The sequence below is a fragment of the Anopheles bellator genome, chromosome 2 (genome assembly GCF_943735745.2).
Source record: "Anopheles bellator chromosome 2, idAnoBellAS_SP24_06.2, whole genome shotgun sequence".
Classification (NCBI taxonomy): Eukaryota; Metazoa; Arthropoda; class Insecta; order Diptera; family Culicidae; genus Anopheles; species Anopheles bellator.
In genome coordinates this window covers 52,716,231-52,732,683 of record NC_071286.1, presented here as the reverse complement: position 1 = coordinate 52,732,683, position 16,453 = coordinate 52,716,231, and the positions used below count along the sequence as shown (strand labels likewise).

The 16,453-nt window shown below is 46.4% G+C and overlaps 1 protein-coding gene across 1 annotated transcript; it reads left to right on the top strand.

Moving 5' to 3' along the window:
- The first annotated feature begins 6,473 nt into the window (after positions 1–6,473).
- On the top strand, positions 6,474–7,608 carry LOC131207702 (arginase, hepatic). Its single transcript, XM_058200329.1, has one exon. The coding sequence runs from the start codon at positions 6,474–6,476 to the stop codon at positions 7,554–7,556; it is 1,083 nt and encodes a 360-aa protein (XP_058056312.1). The 3' UTR covers positions 7,557–7,608.
- Positions 7,609–16,453: the final 8,845 nt, after the last annotated feature.

Below are 16,453 nucleotides of genomic sequence, written 5' to 3'. Positions count from 1 at the left end.
CGTCCTTTAATCATGGCGGAATCTGTTTACCCGATTACCCACGTTGGGCCCTGCCAGTGGACCGACAGCCGAGCGAACGATGGTTACACGTTTTTAGCGTACCACAGCGTGGCCATTTTGCGGAGTATCCTTTTCTGCCTCACTCAATTGTCAATGGGCTTTCCAACATTTAAAAGCGATACCGGGTAGGGAGAAAGCACAAAGCCGTCAATTAAAGTCAAATCAAAAGCACTTCCTCCGGAGGCTCATTTGAAATGGGCTGCATGATGAAAAAGGGACCCACCAAGCTTGTGGGAATCGCAGTCCCTTCGCAGCATATGGATGCAGGTGCAAGATTAAACGTCGCCTTATGCAACTCATTTGCCACAACAGCCGGTGCTGCAGCTGGCCCTGGGAGAAGACCCCATTAATTGCCTCAATCGATGGTCTTCGAGTTGTGCACTGGTGGGACACCTTCAAGAAACTCAGATTGCTCGATGCACTTTATTACAAAACATTCCGGCACCGGGTGTTACAATCGCACTCTGTGCCGGAGTCGTGTTTCCAGACTCCAGACATTAGAGAGGGCACTCTGATTGCTATCTGAAGACGGTTGTGTTTCGCCTCGCCAATGGAAGGACCGGCCAGAATCCGCCGTCCTCGTGTCCACGAAGGAATCGATGCAATATTTAATAGTAATGTGCCACCGGCAGCATGCAATTGCACTCCTCGCTCCCCGACCCGACTCGGGAGTGATCATCTCGTATTGAGATGTTCCAGGATATTTGCATGCGCTTCAGCACGGAGTTGGCGGGCGTGCCGGGTGTTTCGCTTGGATACCGCTATCGGGGATTCTATGTCTCGTCGAAACGAAACCGAGCCAAACGACTCTTCTGTTCTGGGGGGGGGTTTTAGCGAAAGCGACTGTCGTTACTGTTTTCTCCGAAGTAACTAATCCTCACTTGATAGCCTGCTCTCCGTGCGAAGGACGTCAAACGGAAGGGTGTCGGCGGACGAAGGATTGGTATTTATTAAAAAAGCGAATGACACTCCGACACCAGACGGCAGGCGGTAAGCAAGCGAGCCAGATATGAAAAATATTAGTTGATCCCCAACCCGGGTCTGGTGAAGGACCGGAATAAGCTGGCCACGGGCAGTACATATCGAAGATTGTTTAACTTATCGATATTTGCCGGACGGATTAAACCACGGAGACGGGGCACCGTGAGGTCGAGCTATGATTTAATGTTTAATCAAGATTTTTTATGTTTAGTGCTGCCTTCGAATGGCGATGCGCAGGCACCGGCGGAGTCCTCAGTTTCTTTGCAGCAATATTGTGAACCACTGAAAGTGTATAAGTCGAAGTCATATAAATGTTCAAGAAAAAACAGGAGATCCATCGCTGAGATCCTCGCTGGCAGTGGTTAATGATCGTTGGAAAAAGTAAATGACATACAAGTAAGCGGAAATATTATGACATCTCCGGGGAGTCTCATTAGTTCCTACGTAGAAAGTTGTTAATGTTTAGTTTTATTTGAATAAATAAATAAACCAATAAATAAATCAATTAATTTCTCAATTTAATTAGTAGTTATCATAGTTATCTCATAATTTTTTACACGCAGTGCTTTTTTTTCGTGCAGTGATTTAATTTTTATTTTTAAAAGGTTTAAAAGCAAAGAAAAATTATGAACGAATGTTGAAAGTGTATAAGGACTCTTCGCCTTTATTTAGTACATTGAAAGGAGGGTTTCTGAGTTTAAACATGGTTGTACAAGCCATCAAGACGATCCATGTCAAAAATTTAAAAAACAGACGCAAGTCCTGCAACCGTAGAAAAAAAAGTATATTGTATTTGAACATCTTCGAATCACTTAAAGAGGTTTACTATAAGTACTATAGGGTTCCAAAAAGTTGTGTGCGCTATGCGTGCCGCATTTGCTAAAAATGGAACAAAAATGCATTCGAATGCAAGTTTCTCGGTAACATTTTGAGCTTTTTCAAAAGGATAAAGCGGTTTTTGTGCATTGAATCATCACTATGGATGAGACTTGGGTCTATCACTATGATCCTGATCCTCAAAACAAAAGGTCGCCATCGCTCATCCAACCCGTATGTGGCAGTGGCGAATAAAATAAAAACACACCATTGTTTGGGTGGATTTTCTACGTGCTCCGAAGCTTCACGTTACGGCCAAATTGAAAACATCAAAATTGTGGTGCATAAAAATGCCAACCTCCGAAGGCCGTGGCCGTGCCGGGGCGCGCAGTGCCGTAAGTGGAAACCTTAATTAATTATGAGGCAAATCATTAAATGCAAAGAGTGCGTTCAACGATGGTTCCCGGTGGCTTCAAATAGGGGGTTGACATGTACAATCGGCACACACATGGCCGCGTGTAGCGCGAGTTTTAACTGCCTACCGATGTTTGCGTAACATGTGAGTGATATCAAATATTTGCCATTCGTTCGGGGAGCGCGCGTGTCGGCGACTTTTCACGATCCTCACGAAGGGCATGAAATTTCATTCCCGTTTTCACGAAGGACCAAATTTTAATCAAGCACACATCACACAATCGGCCACGGTTCGCGGACCCTGGCGGGGCGCCGGAAGCGTGCGAAAACCACAGGATGATATTTTGTTGGTGAGTTTTTGTTTTCTCTCGCCACGCACCACGGACCCCGGGGGCCGGGAGCCGGATTACGTTGCGAGGGGGGGGCGTCAACCGCAGCGGCAGTGGCAGGAATTCCAGCCTGCGTGACACTTCACGAGATGAGTATTTAACTTTGGACCGTGTCGGAACGATGCGTGTGGGTTCTGCTTTCTTTTTCCCTACTCTTTGCTGAAATTAAAACGATATCTGCGGCCGGTGCGACACAATATGGTGGGGGGGCCCGGCCGGTTCCGGTTCCGGCAATGATTCCGCGAGGCGAGTTCGTGACCATCATCCACCGGTGCCGCTTCGCGAAAACAGCAAACGCATACACCTACGCGCTCGCGAGAAGATTAAATTAAAATGATAATCATATTTTCTTCACCTCACCTAATGCGCGGTAGGTCATACCGTTTTTTTTGTAACTGAGGGCGTTACTGGGCATAGACATAAAATTAGGCAGTTGAGGAGGTTGCGCCGAAATTGTCACGACTGGCGAATTAATGAGACACCCAATGGGAACGGTGTGCCAAAGTTTATTAAAACTCATTTAAACCGAAAGCAAACTTGATTAAAACGGCGTTTACGGGAGCCGCGATATGATCTTTAATCCATTGAAGCATATTTTTATTATTAGGTGAATTAATTTTTAATTGGTAGAGCGATAAGTATTTAATCTAAGACAAGGTGGACCACGAATTAATTTGCTGTTAAAACTTTTAAATGAAATGGTTCGAAAATGTTTTAGTGTTTAAATTTCCGTGAAGGTTCACAATTCGATCATGTTTTAGAAGCTCACCATAACGTAAGCAACAGAAAATTGGGAAATATAAAAATCGCATTTGCAAAGTGGTAGGTTTTCAACTCAAACGATATTTGAGAAGCACATTTAATTTGGGCTCATTTCCACCAAGGTGGTTACATTAATATTTACGTAATCGTTATGTTAATAGTTATAATAGTTACGCGAACAAACCAGCAACCTTCCAAAATTCAAGCTGCTATTGCCGAAATGGGACCAAATACAATAAAAAATGTACTCAAAAATAGCTCGAAACCTTAAAAAAAAAGAAAATTTGGATACGTTTAGAGGTCCAAACCAAAACTCGGATATCTTTGAACAAACTTGTTCGTCCGACTTTAATTCTATCTTAACCTGTTCAAGCTGTTTGGATGTTGCAGTTATCAGAGGGCAAACCAATGCGGCATCTAGCGAGATTCTGACGAAGCATCCCTTCGAGTGTTATTATCACTTCAAGTGTAAGACGGCTTTCTTGAAGGACGAAGGTTTACTCAAACAATTTACACCTAATCCATTACCACGGCACGGCAAGCCCATGAAGACGACGACGACGAGGAGTCCGGTAACTGATTGTCTCTCATTAACGTGGGCAGGGTTTAAGCTTTGAGCGAAACATGCGCCACAATCTTCCCACGAACACATAATTTGCCAGCAACATTATGCTGTGTTGTTTTTTATCCTTTGACCTATAATGCCCACCAGAAGCTAGCGTGGTCGGACTACGGCGGTCCCTCGGCAGTGGCTTCAGGCAACAAGGTCGCCTGCGTCATCCCATTGATCTGCGGCATTTCCGTTGGGCCAGCAAACCACCCAAACAATAATTTTCTCAAAGTTTTCTTCCAAAGAACTAAGGCGGCCAACCTGTGGTCACTATCAGCGATTTGTAGCGACTGGCTTCCGACTCGGCACGGTTTAGGCGGCTCGAACGTCTTCCGGCATTTTCTGGCCGGGCCTACGGCAAGGCGCTGGGCCGCTCTGTTGGAACAACTTAATTAAAATTAATTATAATGGTAATCAATTTTAATTAGGCTCCTGGTGCCAAGGGGCAAGGTATTCCCACGCCTAGCTACTACACCGCCCGCTGGCATCCAACACCACGCTTAGTCCTTCCGGTGATTGACTGATAAATGCGATGCTTTCTTGTACTGCTCGCTTCGGTGAGTCCTCGTTGTTCTCACCGTTGTTGTGAGTGCGACATTGAAATTCACGGAAATGGCAGCGTTCCGAGACTTGGCCGTCGTAGAATAGACGCCGGGTCTGGCATGCTTGGAGATGGATCCTTGATTCACAATTCACAAGAAACATTCCAGAAAGGCACTCGCATGCGTTGCGAGCAAATGGATGTGTTGTATGCTGTTGGGTACTGCGTTCTCGAAAGATTAGTGGGAATTCGAGCAGCATAGCGCTGGCAGTGGTAAATGATCATTGGAAAAAGTAAATGACATACAAGTAAGCGGAAAAGTGATGACATCGCTAGTGATTTTCATTCGCTCATTCAGGATCCGATGATGGCATGAGTTAGAATAGCTTAACGTTTTTATTTTATTTGTAATCAATGGTAATTTGTCTATTAATCAACCAATCAACAAATAAATCAATTAATTTCTCAATTAAATTAATCGTTATTAAAGTGCTTTTATTAAACGAGAATTATCATCTAATTTTGATCCTTCTGTTAATTGTTCCATAATTGATGACAAAGAAACCTTTTTGTTGACTTTTGGTTTTTGTATTATTAAAATGTTAAATAACTCCGCTAATTTTCATGTGATTTTAACAAATGAACAAGATTTATTTACGGTATAGAACGCCGTTTATTGGTAATTTACTCAGAATATATCAAATGATCGCCTCCATTGGGCACACAAAAAGCGGCCCTTTTATGGGCATTTTGCATTTTATTTGAAAACATTTCGGTAATAGGCAATGCAATAGCAGCAATTTCCGCTGTGACATGTGCTTTCAGTTCTTCAATAAATAAATATAAATATAAATAAATAAATAATTAGAAAAAAGGTATAAGAAATTCGGCTGCAATAAGTACGCACAGTTTTCACAGTTGATCGATTATTTTCAATATACAACGCTACAATTTTAGGTCCATTTTTTAGCGTAAATTTAAACGGCACAGACTAACGTTTCAGAATCTAGTTGATTTTTAAAATCGACTGAAAAATGTTGGAATTATTCAACATTTCAATTGGATGTGTTGTGATGAGGCATCCTGTACGTTTTAAAGCTCTTTTCAAAGGTCACAAAAAAAAGAAAAAGAATCGTCGATGTTGATTTTGTGGTCGAAATTAATATCTTCTATTGCTATGTCAATTTTAATGTAATTATGCAATACACTCTGCTGTACGAATAATAAAAAAGAAACAATCATCAATTATGTAACAAAGTAGCCGCGCAGTTGGTCTCGTTGTTGGGGTAGCCAAGGAATCAAAGTCTATGCAGTATAGGCACACAAAACAAAGTAGGACACGATCATAGGTCGACAAATTATCTGGCTGACGTTTGAAAATTCGAGAAATTCGGTTTAGCAAACAAACTACCTGTACTGGCGCGAACGATTTACCTCCGAACTAACGTGATTAGTTGCCACCGGGACAGGGTACAGAAACCGGTTACTCATCGCATCATCTCTAATCCTGAAACGACAAAGGTATGCATGTTTATTCTCCTCCACTACCTGAAACTCTTTCGAGTGCCAGGCGAGGTAGTTGTTTTGTCCACAGTCTCCAGCCGTTATTCGTGTTATTGTGTGTAGTCCGTCGGACATCTGTCCTCGTACGCCAGTGAAAGTGAACGTTACAGCGCACCACGCTACCGATAAGCCGTTGGGCCGTGTGATTGTGCCGGCCAAGGGCAAGGTTATCAGGACCAACGGATGAACGCGCGCAAAGAGGGAGCGATTAGAAGGTCCACGGTTGGTCCGGCGCTTGGCTCACTGGCTGCCAAAAGTCGAGCCGATCGGCGCGCAGTCTACTCGAGATAGTCGGTGCGTTAACTCGTCCGAAGTTTAATCGTAGAAGTTCCGAAAAATGCTTCCACGGATAGCGCAGTTAGTGCGGCACACGGCCACCGTTGGCCGGCGACAGACAGTGCTGGGTGGGGCTTCCGTCAGAGAGCTGTCATCGGCGGATACGAAGGGGAAAAGGATCAACTACGAGCGGATCGGTATCATCGGTGTACCGTTCGATAAGGGTCAACGCAAGAAGGGCGTCGGCCTCGGGCCGAAAGCGATCCGCGAGGCCGGGTTGGTCGACCACATCCAGGAGATATCGCACACGCTGGACATCAAGGACTACGGTGACGTTCATTATCAGGCGCTCAACTTTAAGGGGCGCAAGGTGGAAAACATGAAGAAGCTGGAGCATGTGGCCAGCTGCAATCGCATCCTGTCGCACCAGGTGACGGAAGTGCTGGACGACGATCGGCTGTGCATTACGCTCGGTGGCGATCACGCAATTGCGATCGGGTCGATCGACGGCCATCTGCACCACAGCAAGGAGGTGGCCGTTATCTGGGTGGACGCGCACGCCGACCTGAACACGAACTCAACTTCGCCGTCGGGCAACATTCACGGGATGCCGGTGGCACTGCTGGCCAAGGAGCTGTGTGACTACTGGCCGTACATCCCCGGCATGGACTGGCAGGAGCCGATCATCTCGATCAAGAACCTCGCGTACATCGGGCTACGGTCGGTGGATCCGTACGAGCGGGCCATCATCGAGAAGTTCGGCATCAACGCGTTCGGGATGAGGGAAGTGGAGCGGTACGGAATCCGGGAAGTGATGCGGATGGCCCTGGAACGGATCGATCCCGACGGGAGTCGAAGTCTGCACGTCAGCTACGATATCGACTCGCTGGACGTGCTGGAAGCTCCCAGCACCGGTACGAGTGTCCGCGGAGGACTTACGCTCCGCGAGGGTATCTACATCATGGAGGAGGCGTACGCCACGGGGCGGTTGGCCGCGGTCGACCTGGTGGAGGTGAACCCCGCCATCGGAACGCAGGAAGACGTGCGTCGGACGGTGGAAGCGGCCATCCATCTGCTGGTGGCAGCCTGCGGTCACAGCCGGAAGGGCGACATTGCGGATTCACTCGATTTGATGCCGAAGTGATGGGCGACCGGAAACGTGGAAGTGTATATTTTTGGTGTGTTACAATGAAATAAAGCCCCTGCAAGCCACTCTTCAAATCGGCCAGCTCTACGGGTCCTTATCCCAGGAAACGACACTCTGTTTGGTGCAACTAATTGCTGTTGTGGTTCTACTGGTCAAATATCTACTCCTGGAGCGTCACATCCATAAAACCAGGCATTGCTTTAGTGGAGAAGTTTCACTGCTCGGTGACCACCACCCAAAACGGGTGAAGACATGCAAAAGTCCGTGCTCGGTGCATGGTGAAGTTGAGTCGGATTTTAGGGAGCCGGAACAAGAACCGGAACAAAGATTCAAGAAAAAAAACTCATTTGAGTGACGCTTCACTTCGTACCAACAGGAGTCAAATGGTTGAACATAAAGTTGGCTTTTATTTTTGGGTCGCTTTCATCAGCAGGAGCAGCGGTGTGTGCGACTAAGCCGTGTTGACTTCAAACCGAGCATTAATTGAACGTCGCGCCCCGTCCGTCCGTACACTTGCTTGGCCGCACTCAGTCAATATCCCATTTTTTAGCATCGAACGTCCCGCAAACCGGAACGCGTTTGCATAAACGAAACCTCAAACAGCTTCGCCTCGTTTCGGTAGAAGTTTGGTTAGTCGACTCGGAAGTAAGGGTGTTTCAGCCGGAAAATTGCGGTTTTCCCGCTAGCCAAACACCGACCTGGCCGGGGGGCCCAGGGCGTCTGGACGCACTTGATAAAAGGTAATTTATGATTTCCTCCGAGGAGCACTCCTCCGAATGAGCATTATTTAATGGCAGTGTTTTCTCTGTTTGTCTCCGCAACACCTTGCCGGCCAAATGTCCCCGGAAGACCAGCAACTAGACCAGAGCTCGGTTCCTGTAGACCTGTAGTTGGTCACATCACGGAAACTGTTCTCCAATGGATCTCTAGACTTCTAGCCAATGTAGAAGTTCCGTTGATTTTGGGGCAGCAAGTTAGAAACGGCTTCCATTGCCTGTATGGATGCTCCTGGGCGGTCCGGCGGGTTTCGTGATGATTCATTTTTTGACATTTTACTACCGCCAAGGTCCAGTGGTGTAGTTGGTGGCCATTGTTTGCTGGTAAACGGATGTATTGCACCTCGAATACTAGTTCGCGTGCTGGGCGTATGGTTTGGGAAGTAAAATCCAATTTGAAACTTTGATCAAAACTGCTATTAATTCCGCCTCTGGTTGACGGTCGTGGAAGTTCAGGCTGATGACATTTTTCATCGGGATCGCGAGCTTATGTTTGCGATGCTATACGATACGGTTGGTGGTCTGAGTATAATGGCACATTGAGTAGAGAAGAAAGAGTTGAATAACAATTGACCCGAAGAAATACCTTCGTAATTGAACGGTTTACGAGCCAACCGAGCATTAACGCGTAATCTTGACTGATGTGTTTCAAGCCATAGAAGGGAGAATGTCCGTTAAAATTCACCGGAAGTGGTCGTTCCTTTTTCGAAGGTGCCAACCAGAGCCTATTCTGGAAGGATTTTCACGCTGATGGCTGCCGAAGTGAGATGGTAATGGAGACCGCACCGTTTTCGCATTGTGCGTTATGAAATTGCTCTTCATTAGGTGTCACCGGAAACAATGGACCCTCGAGACTTACGGTGCAGACCTGAAGATTGCCCCAACAACACAAAGGTTGACGAACGGTTGACTTCTAGTACGCGGTAGCTGAACCGAAGAAGAAGCTTTCGGTTCTGACGGTTCTTTCGCAAAAGGTACCTACCGAGATGGTCGCCCAGGTCGCCCCATGATGTCTGCTCCGAGATAGGATAGGAAACCACAAAACAAGCATATTACCATCAAAAGTTGGCCGTTTTGTGTATACCGATGTCGTCCTTCCGGATTCGCCGGATGCCAGTTGACAGCTGGGACACACCGGAGAAAGCCGGAGAACTCTGGAAAAAAGGCCAAAACTCATTACAAGTGTAATCTCTCGTCATAATAATTAATTATCTTCACGCAAACCGAGTTCTAAGCGCTGCGGTGCGTTTCGCAGCCGTCAAGGAGGGCGTAAGGGTTGTGTTTGTGCTGGTTGAAGTGTGGGCGAAAGCGGTTTCTAAATGACTGCCATTGTGGGTAGCGCAAATACAGCACAATTTTGTGCTGTCTCTTGCCACGCCGTACGGGAAGGTCATGGAGTAGGAAAAAATCGAATAATACGAAAAGGAAAAGTGTCCGTGGGACGATTCAGAAGGATTTCTTCGAAATTGTCACTCACTTTCACATTCTGCAATCACTCTCACCAGCAGAAGAGGAAGGTTTTTGATACGGACCCTGATGGCGATGCAGAGCTGCAACAGTTCTTGGCCCTTTGGACGACCATCGTCGGAACACCGGAGGGCAGCGAATGAGGTGGGAATGAAGTGACATCTTGGAAACCGATATCATTTACTTGTTTATTACAAACCATTTATCACGAAACGTTCGGCACCGGCAAAGAGGCGACTTTTTGCGAAGGTTTCTGCCGTCGCCCGTTGGAAATAGCTGGGGCTCCAAAGAAAGGATTAATGATACTTTTGGTTCCGTCGTTGCACTGCAGCGTTGCGGTGCTCTGAAGGAGCAATTAATTGAAAACTGTGTAAATAATTCTTGCAGTTTTTGGCCTGAATTTGAAAATATAAAAGATTCTCTCACCAAGGGCATGTGTGGACTTTGTAGATTCAAAGGATTCAAGCGCAGTTATTCATTTCGATGTTGGCCTTTTTTCTCTTTTCTATCGAAACCTTCGAAGAAAGGAAAAAAGAACAAGCAAACTATACTCTTGTGGTTCCATAAATTAGTTTCACATTTAACCTTCGTGTACTGAAAAAATAAAATTGCATACTAAAAGTAAGCCAAACAGGCAACAGACGCATGCGGATCTTGGAGCATCCATTGAACTAATACGTGGTATAAGGCAAAAAGTAATTTCAACCGCTTATGGACCGATTCGGTCAATTTCGCAGAGCCATTTCGTATGAACGATAGACCATTTGAAGGGGCTTTTCATAATAATTTCAAAGGTCGATAAAAGTTGAGCACTCACGCAACGATTCGTTCCTCTTTTTTTCAGCCACGCAGCCAAAGAAGCCAGGCCAGGCCAGTAGTGTGAATAAGAAAAAAAGGGTCGCACTAAGGACCGCAAGCAGCTCGGCCCATCTTGGACTGTTCTTGAAGTGCGCCAAAAATATCGCATTCGCCAAAGGTGGTTGAATTTTTTATGTCGCCTTTTCGGTACATTCCACTCAAACGGCTCACTCGGTAATGAATTTTATTCGCTGAAATAAAACCATATCGGCTTGGCGGCTTGGCCGAGTGGTTTGATTCGGTCGCGGAGAAGCAAATGAAATAAAATCTGTGTCTCACTTTAAGCTGCCGCCGCGTACCGACCGGGCATGACTGACGGTCGCCGGTCAGTTGATTTTTTTTTTCGTCCTTCTTTTAGACATTCCACACACCGCAACGTCTATTTGTATTCATCCCATTTCCATGGCAAACACCTTGCCCACCCCGGGGAAACAACGACCGAAACGATGAAGGCGCCGTTGAGACTCCTTCGAGCGTTCCTCCGAGTTTACAAATCGGGCTCATTATCTTGAGCCCTGCGGCGGCGGCGGCGTCGGCGTACGGTTGAACCCTGCGCCGAGGGAATCACACGCGGACTCGGCAATGACGTCGTACGGAAAACTGGAAAAGACATCGCTTTTTATTTGCCGGCAACTCTGCCAGATCGCCTGTCAGATCCCGACTGTGTGGGTGTGTGTGTGACGACGGCGTTCTTTGCATGCTTTTCATTGTTTATGAATAATTTATCATATAATTGATAGCGGTCTGTTGGAGATTAATGGAATAGCCATGTTTGCTTTCAATATAGATAAACAGAATCTCGGGCCCGGGCCGCATCGTCCACGGAGAAACCGGAACCACAGAAAGCTTTGCTCGGGAAAGTGATTTCGGAACGTTCGGAGAATTGCTATACGTGGTCTGGCAGTTGAAGATTGGCAATTGCTTCCGGTTTTCGTCTTCGACCGACGGCCGAGTGCAAAGTTTCGGGCCTGACTCTGGTTTCTACTCTGAATGGCTCCTTAACTTCGATGGTGTTTTCTCTGCGGGAAAGTAACGTACATCCGGTTTTATTGTCTGTTTTCTTACCATCTGTAGCGAATGACAGGAAGTGCATTTGCTTAATTTTCTTGCCTCTAAATGCGATGTTGAAACGGGAATTCACTGCATTGCGTGATTGAAAGTTTAATGCCAAAATGTTTATTGTTTTGTTGAGATCTCTTGTTTGACAAAGTGCTTGCAAGTTGAGCACAAAACTCAATTAGTAAACTATTGAGTGCTTTTTTTTGCTTCAAAATTTATCTGCATTATAAATTACTTCAACTCGCGAGATTTCCATTTGACTAAATATTACAGGTTGAGCGTGCCATTTTTTCATTTGGTTATAAAAAAAGGGTGAATATTTTTCGATGGTTGAACTTTTATTTGAAAGGTTGATTCTTAACATGGTTTTATGGAAAACAATTTTGGTCAAATGTTCACCACGATTGGCTTTCCAATTTTCTGGAACTAAAATTGTATTTTGTACATAAATGTTAACAATCAACCTATCAAATAAAAGTTCAACCATCGAAAAATATTCACCCGTTTTTTTATAACAAAATGAAAAAATGCACCCTAATTTGCTTATCCTGTACCAACAGTTTTTCTTCCGAACCGATTTATAGAGGTTCCAATGTTCTCTCGGATTCCTCTTTTGCAATAACTTTTACTATTTTTTGTTTGATTTATTCTATTAAGTTTTGAAATCACACTTGAAATGTTGTTCCCTTGTTTCGAGGAACCATTTTTCAAATCATTTTTCTCAATTTGCTCAAAATCTACATCAATTACCGACGAGGTAATTGAGGCGCTTCCTTAGTGTACCCCCCACAATCTTTTTGTTCCCTTCTAAGCTTGGGCTAATGAATCATGATCTATTGTTCCATTGACAAATCAATTCCTGTCGACTGCGGAAGCATCGCACCGTTCGGTGCCGTTTCGATGTTCAGAGGCCTGAGCGAGCCCGGTAGAGGCCTGAGCGATGCCGAATATGGGATTTGCAAGATCCCAAGCGTAGACCCAAAATCGTCACCACACCAAACAATGGGACGTCATGCTGCGGACGGTCCGCTCTCTCGTTCGGAGGCGAAAGCCAAGGCTTCCGGTGCGGGAGTCCCGGAAACTTAGTATTCATTTCCATTCGCAAAAGTTGCGCTGAATAAGATTTACGACATTTGAGCTCGGCCGTTGGGCCACAACGTTTCCGTCTCATTCGTGTTTTTTCGTGCTTTTCAGGGGGGTGCACGAAGCATAAAATGGGGAACCCACTGGAGTGGAATTTTTTCTTCCTTTGTTCTCCGCCAAGACGTTGGACATGGTGGCATATTTAATAACCTCCGCGCTACCTCCGCGCCGCACGCTCACTTGCAGCCACCGAATCCGTGTCTTAACGAGTCGCGCTGGTCGAAGGATGCAGCAGTCGTCGCCGCCGCCGCCGCCGCCCCCGGACTAGCTGGCCCCGAGCTGGCGTAATGAATCGCCAGAAGCAATGGCCCCAAAATCTGTCTTCGCTTGAATGGTGCCGGGCCCGACGAACGGAACGGAGCAGCATCCGGTCCAAACAAAAAAAGAAGTGAAGAAATAATGAAGACGAAGCCGCATCCTTACGGGCGGATTTGAAGAGATTTCCGCCGCAAACTTTCGTAACCTTCGGCGATTGCGCTTCCGAGCCATTGCGTCATTGATGTGGAACAAATTGAAAAAAATTTGTTCATAAATTACGGGCCACTTCAAAAGCTCCAACCCACCGAACCCCTTCTCACGGGACGTGGCGTAGCGAATGGGTAAAAGTCTGGGACCGTCCAGAACCGGGAACACGAAGAAAGGGCCACCCGGATCCCGGAGTCGCCGGGCGATGGTGATGCAAAAGTTTGCACTAATTGGAAAAATATGCTTCGACCGGTTGATGGTGCTCTCATTTTCGTACCGGAATTACCGGATCCGCATCGCCTTGCGACTTGCGAACCGAAAACCCACGAATTCCCGGTTCTGAAGAAGTGCGCAAGTTTCGTTTGTCCGCCCAGGAAACGGCTCCACATGATGCGCTTATCGGCACAGGATTCGGGCGCACTGTCAAGCTGCCAGACCTTGCGGTCTTTTCGCCGGATCCCACACACACACATGCACGTCCCTAATTTTCCTGAGGTTGTTATGAATTTTGACAAGTAAATTTCAAGCTCAATAAAAAGGGTCATTTATCGTCGTCGCCGTCGTCGTCGGCAGTGTGCCGTGAGCGGATGTGTGAGGGCGAAACTACTAGCCCGAACCCGAGCCAGAACCAGCCAGCCAGCGTTGGCAGCCATTTTTCGCCGGGCCAACATCCGGTGGGTCGGTGACGGCTTCATCCTTCGTCGCAATGAAGTCATTCCGGTGGTAAGCTTAGTGGCGTCGTCGACGGTCATGAATGTACAATGCTCGGGCATGGGGCGAACCGCTATCGGTGACACTTTCGATGAAACACTCGTCTTCCATTACATCGGCTTGGGCCGAGGTGTTGAGTGGGACTTCGATGGAGCCTGCCATCCCGTTACAAGGCCCGTCCGCCTGTCTCGGCGCGAAGTGTGTTTTAGATGTGAAATTTTTATGACGAAAGATGATTGATGCTTCTCGAAGGAGTCGCCTTTGCATACATAACCTGGCCGCGCGCACACAAGCTGGCTCGTGGTGTGGAGGCCACGATAAAGAAGACGTCCAGCTGCACTTTTGCCCAGACGACGACGACGCCGTGCGCCGGGTCGTGCAAATGTTTACCGTCGGGAATGTGCTTAAATTTTAATGTTTACTCTAAATTCCTGCACAGGCCAACTTGGCCAAGCCGATCCGGAAGTCAAGCGGAGTGTACTGTGTGGGTCACAGTAACGTCGTCGAAAGTGGTCTCGAGGAGAATCGGAAGGTGTTCGTGTGCATTTTGTGGAACGTGTCAAACTGGTGTCGCAGAGGTCGAGGAAGTGAACTGGTTGTGCCCGGAGTTCGTTCGTTCGTTCGTTGTTCGTTCTATAACCCCGAATAAATATTGTTCATTTGTCAAAATCGACTGACAAATAGTGGAACTATTTTACATTTAAATAGTATGGATCATCATGGAACACCCTGTATATTCCAAAGCTTAGCTGGAATACTATGAACTCTAATGTAGTGCAAAATTTATTTTAAACCCTCAATTGCTTAACAATTTGTAACGTTTCTATATGTGTCGTAAATAATATCCAAACTTTGTCAAGCGTCAATCACCTTTCAATAATTACTTGTTGGAAAGAACTGATGATATAGTTTTCATGCTTACAAGAAAAGACAGCTTCTGAAAGTTGCCCACCGGTGGACGGAAGCGGCGTCGACCACAAATGACAGCTGCGGAAACACTCGGGACGTTGATAACGAACTATCGCTCCATCGGGCGGAATAAACGGCGGAATGTGTTGGAAAATGTCACCCATCGGAATGCGCCCATCTGGCGGCCTCATTAGCATAGTTACGCGGCATCCCCAGCCATCCCCAGATGGAGGTGGTGCACTAATTTGGTCCACGTTTAAAGGGCCCGGTCGCGGCACAAAATAAAGTAGAACCAAACATAGAACGCGAGGCAAGGAAGCTTTCGACCGCGTGGGGAATCTATTTCTCCGTCGTCGTTGCACGCATGTGAAGGCAAAAAGCACGCACGGCCCATAAAAGAAAACAGAAAAAATTGAGCATTTCGCTTTACGTTGATGTTTTTATTTTAATGCCCGTCTTGATTTATGCAAAACCGCAATGAACCTGAAAATTAAATTTTATTTCAATTAGCAATTAATTACACATGTACTTAATTGAATTTATGTTCAACACGGCCCGCCCATCCGGACCACCCGGAACCCTTGGCGGGTTCCACTTGGGTTCAGGGTGGCAGGGATTATTGGGAAAGTTGGGGCTCCTCGAAACGGCCCTCAAATCGACGGTGCATTTGTTTGACCTCAAAATGGTGCATATTTGGAGTATTCGCTCAAGAGCGTACTCGCGTGGCGCGTGTTTTATATTCATCTCACTTTGTCGGAGCGTTTTTGCTTTTACCCAAATAATTTATGGACGATTCCCACATTATCTCTTGCCTTCTCTTTTTCTCGCTCTCCGTCAGTTTTCCCCCCTCTATGCTGTGTGGTCTATGTTACCTGTCTGATTATGTGTCGACAGGGCGGCCGGAGCATAACTGTCGTTTATGTTGCATGTGCCTACTTTCGCTACTGAACGCAGGTTGCTCCCCGGCACGGTATGATTTATCGTGCAGCGGTGAATCGTGGCGGAAAATAATCTGTTGAGCTACCGGGAGCCCCGGGAGTCCGATGGGAGTATTTAACAGTTGGCAACGTTCCAATCGAAACGAAGCGCAAGAGGAAATATTAAAAAAAAACAACCGACCCAATCTGAGCACCGGAAGTCGGGTCTTTAAAAACGCTGATTTAAAACATAATTTACGGCATGTTGATGTTTGCGCGAGTTTCCCAACGCCGCTCGACGTGCGCCAGTGGACCCAGAGCGGATAATGAGGTCTACCGGAATGATACAAATTAAGCAAGTGGTTCCTGTCCCTTTTTAAAATTTGAATCAAAATGTGTGCTTCAAAATAGGTTAAATTTGTTAAATTGATGATCGACAGAGAAGGGCTCATTTTGAGTTTCGCTCAAGTATCAAGAGTATGAAAGTATGGAATCGTGTTCTGGCGCTATGTCAACACGGATTTAACAACGAGATTTTTATCCTGCTGAGAAAGCGAACCCGAGTGAGATTCATCGTCGTTTACCGGCT

Bases quoted from the DNA above. Each gene is read 5' to 3' on its own strand.
- LOC131207702 (XM_058200329.1), top strand. From the start codon at position 6,474: ATGCTTCCACGGATAGCGCAGTTAGTGCGGCACACGGCCACCGTTGGC.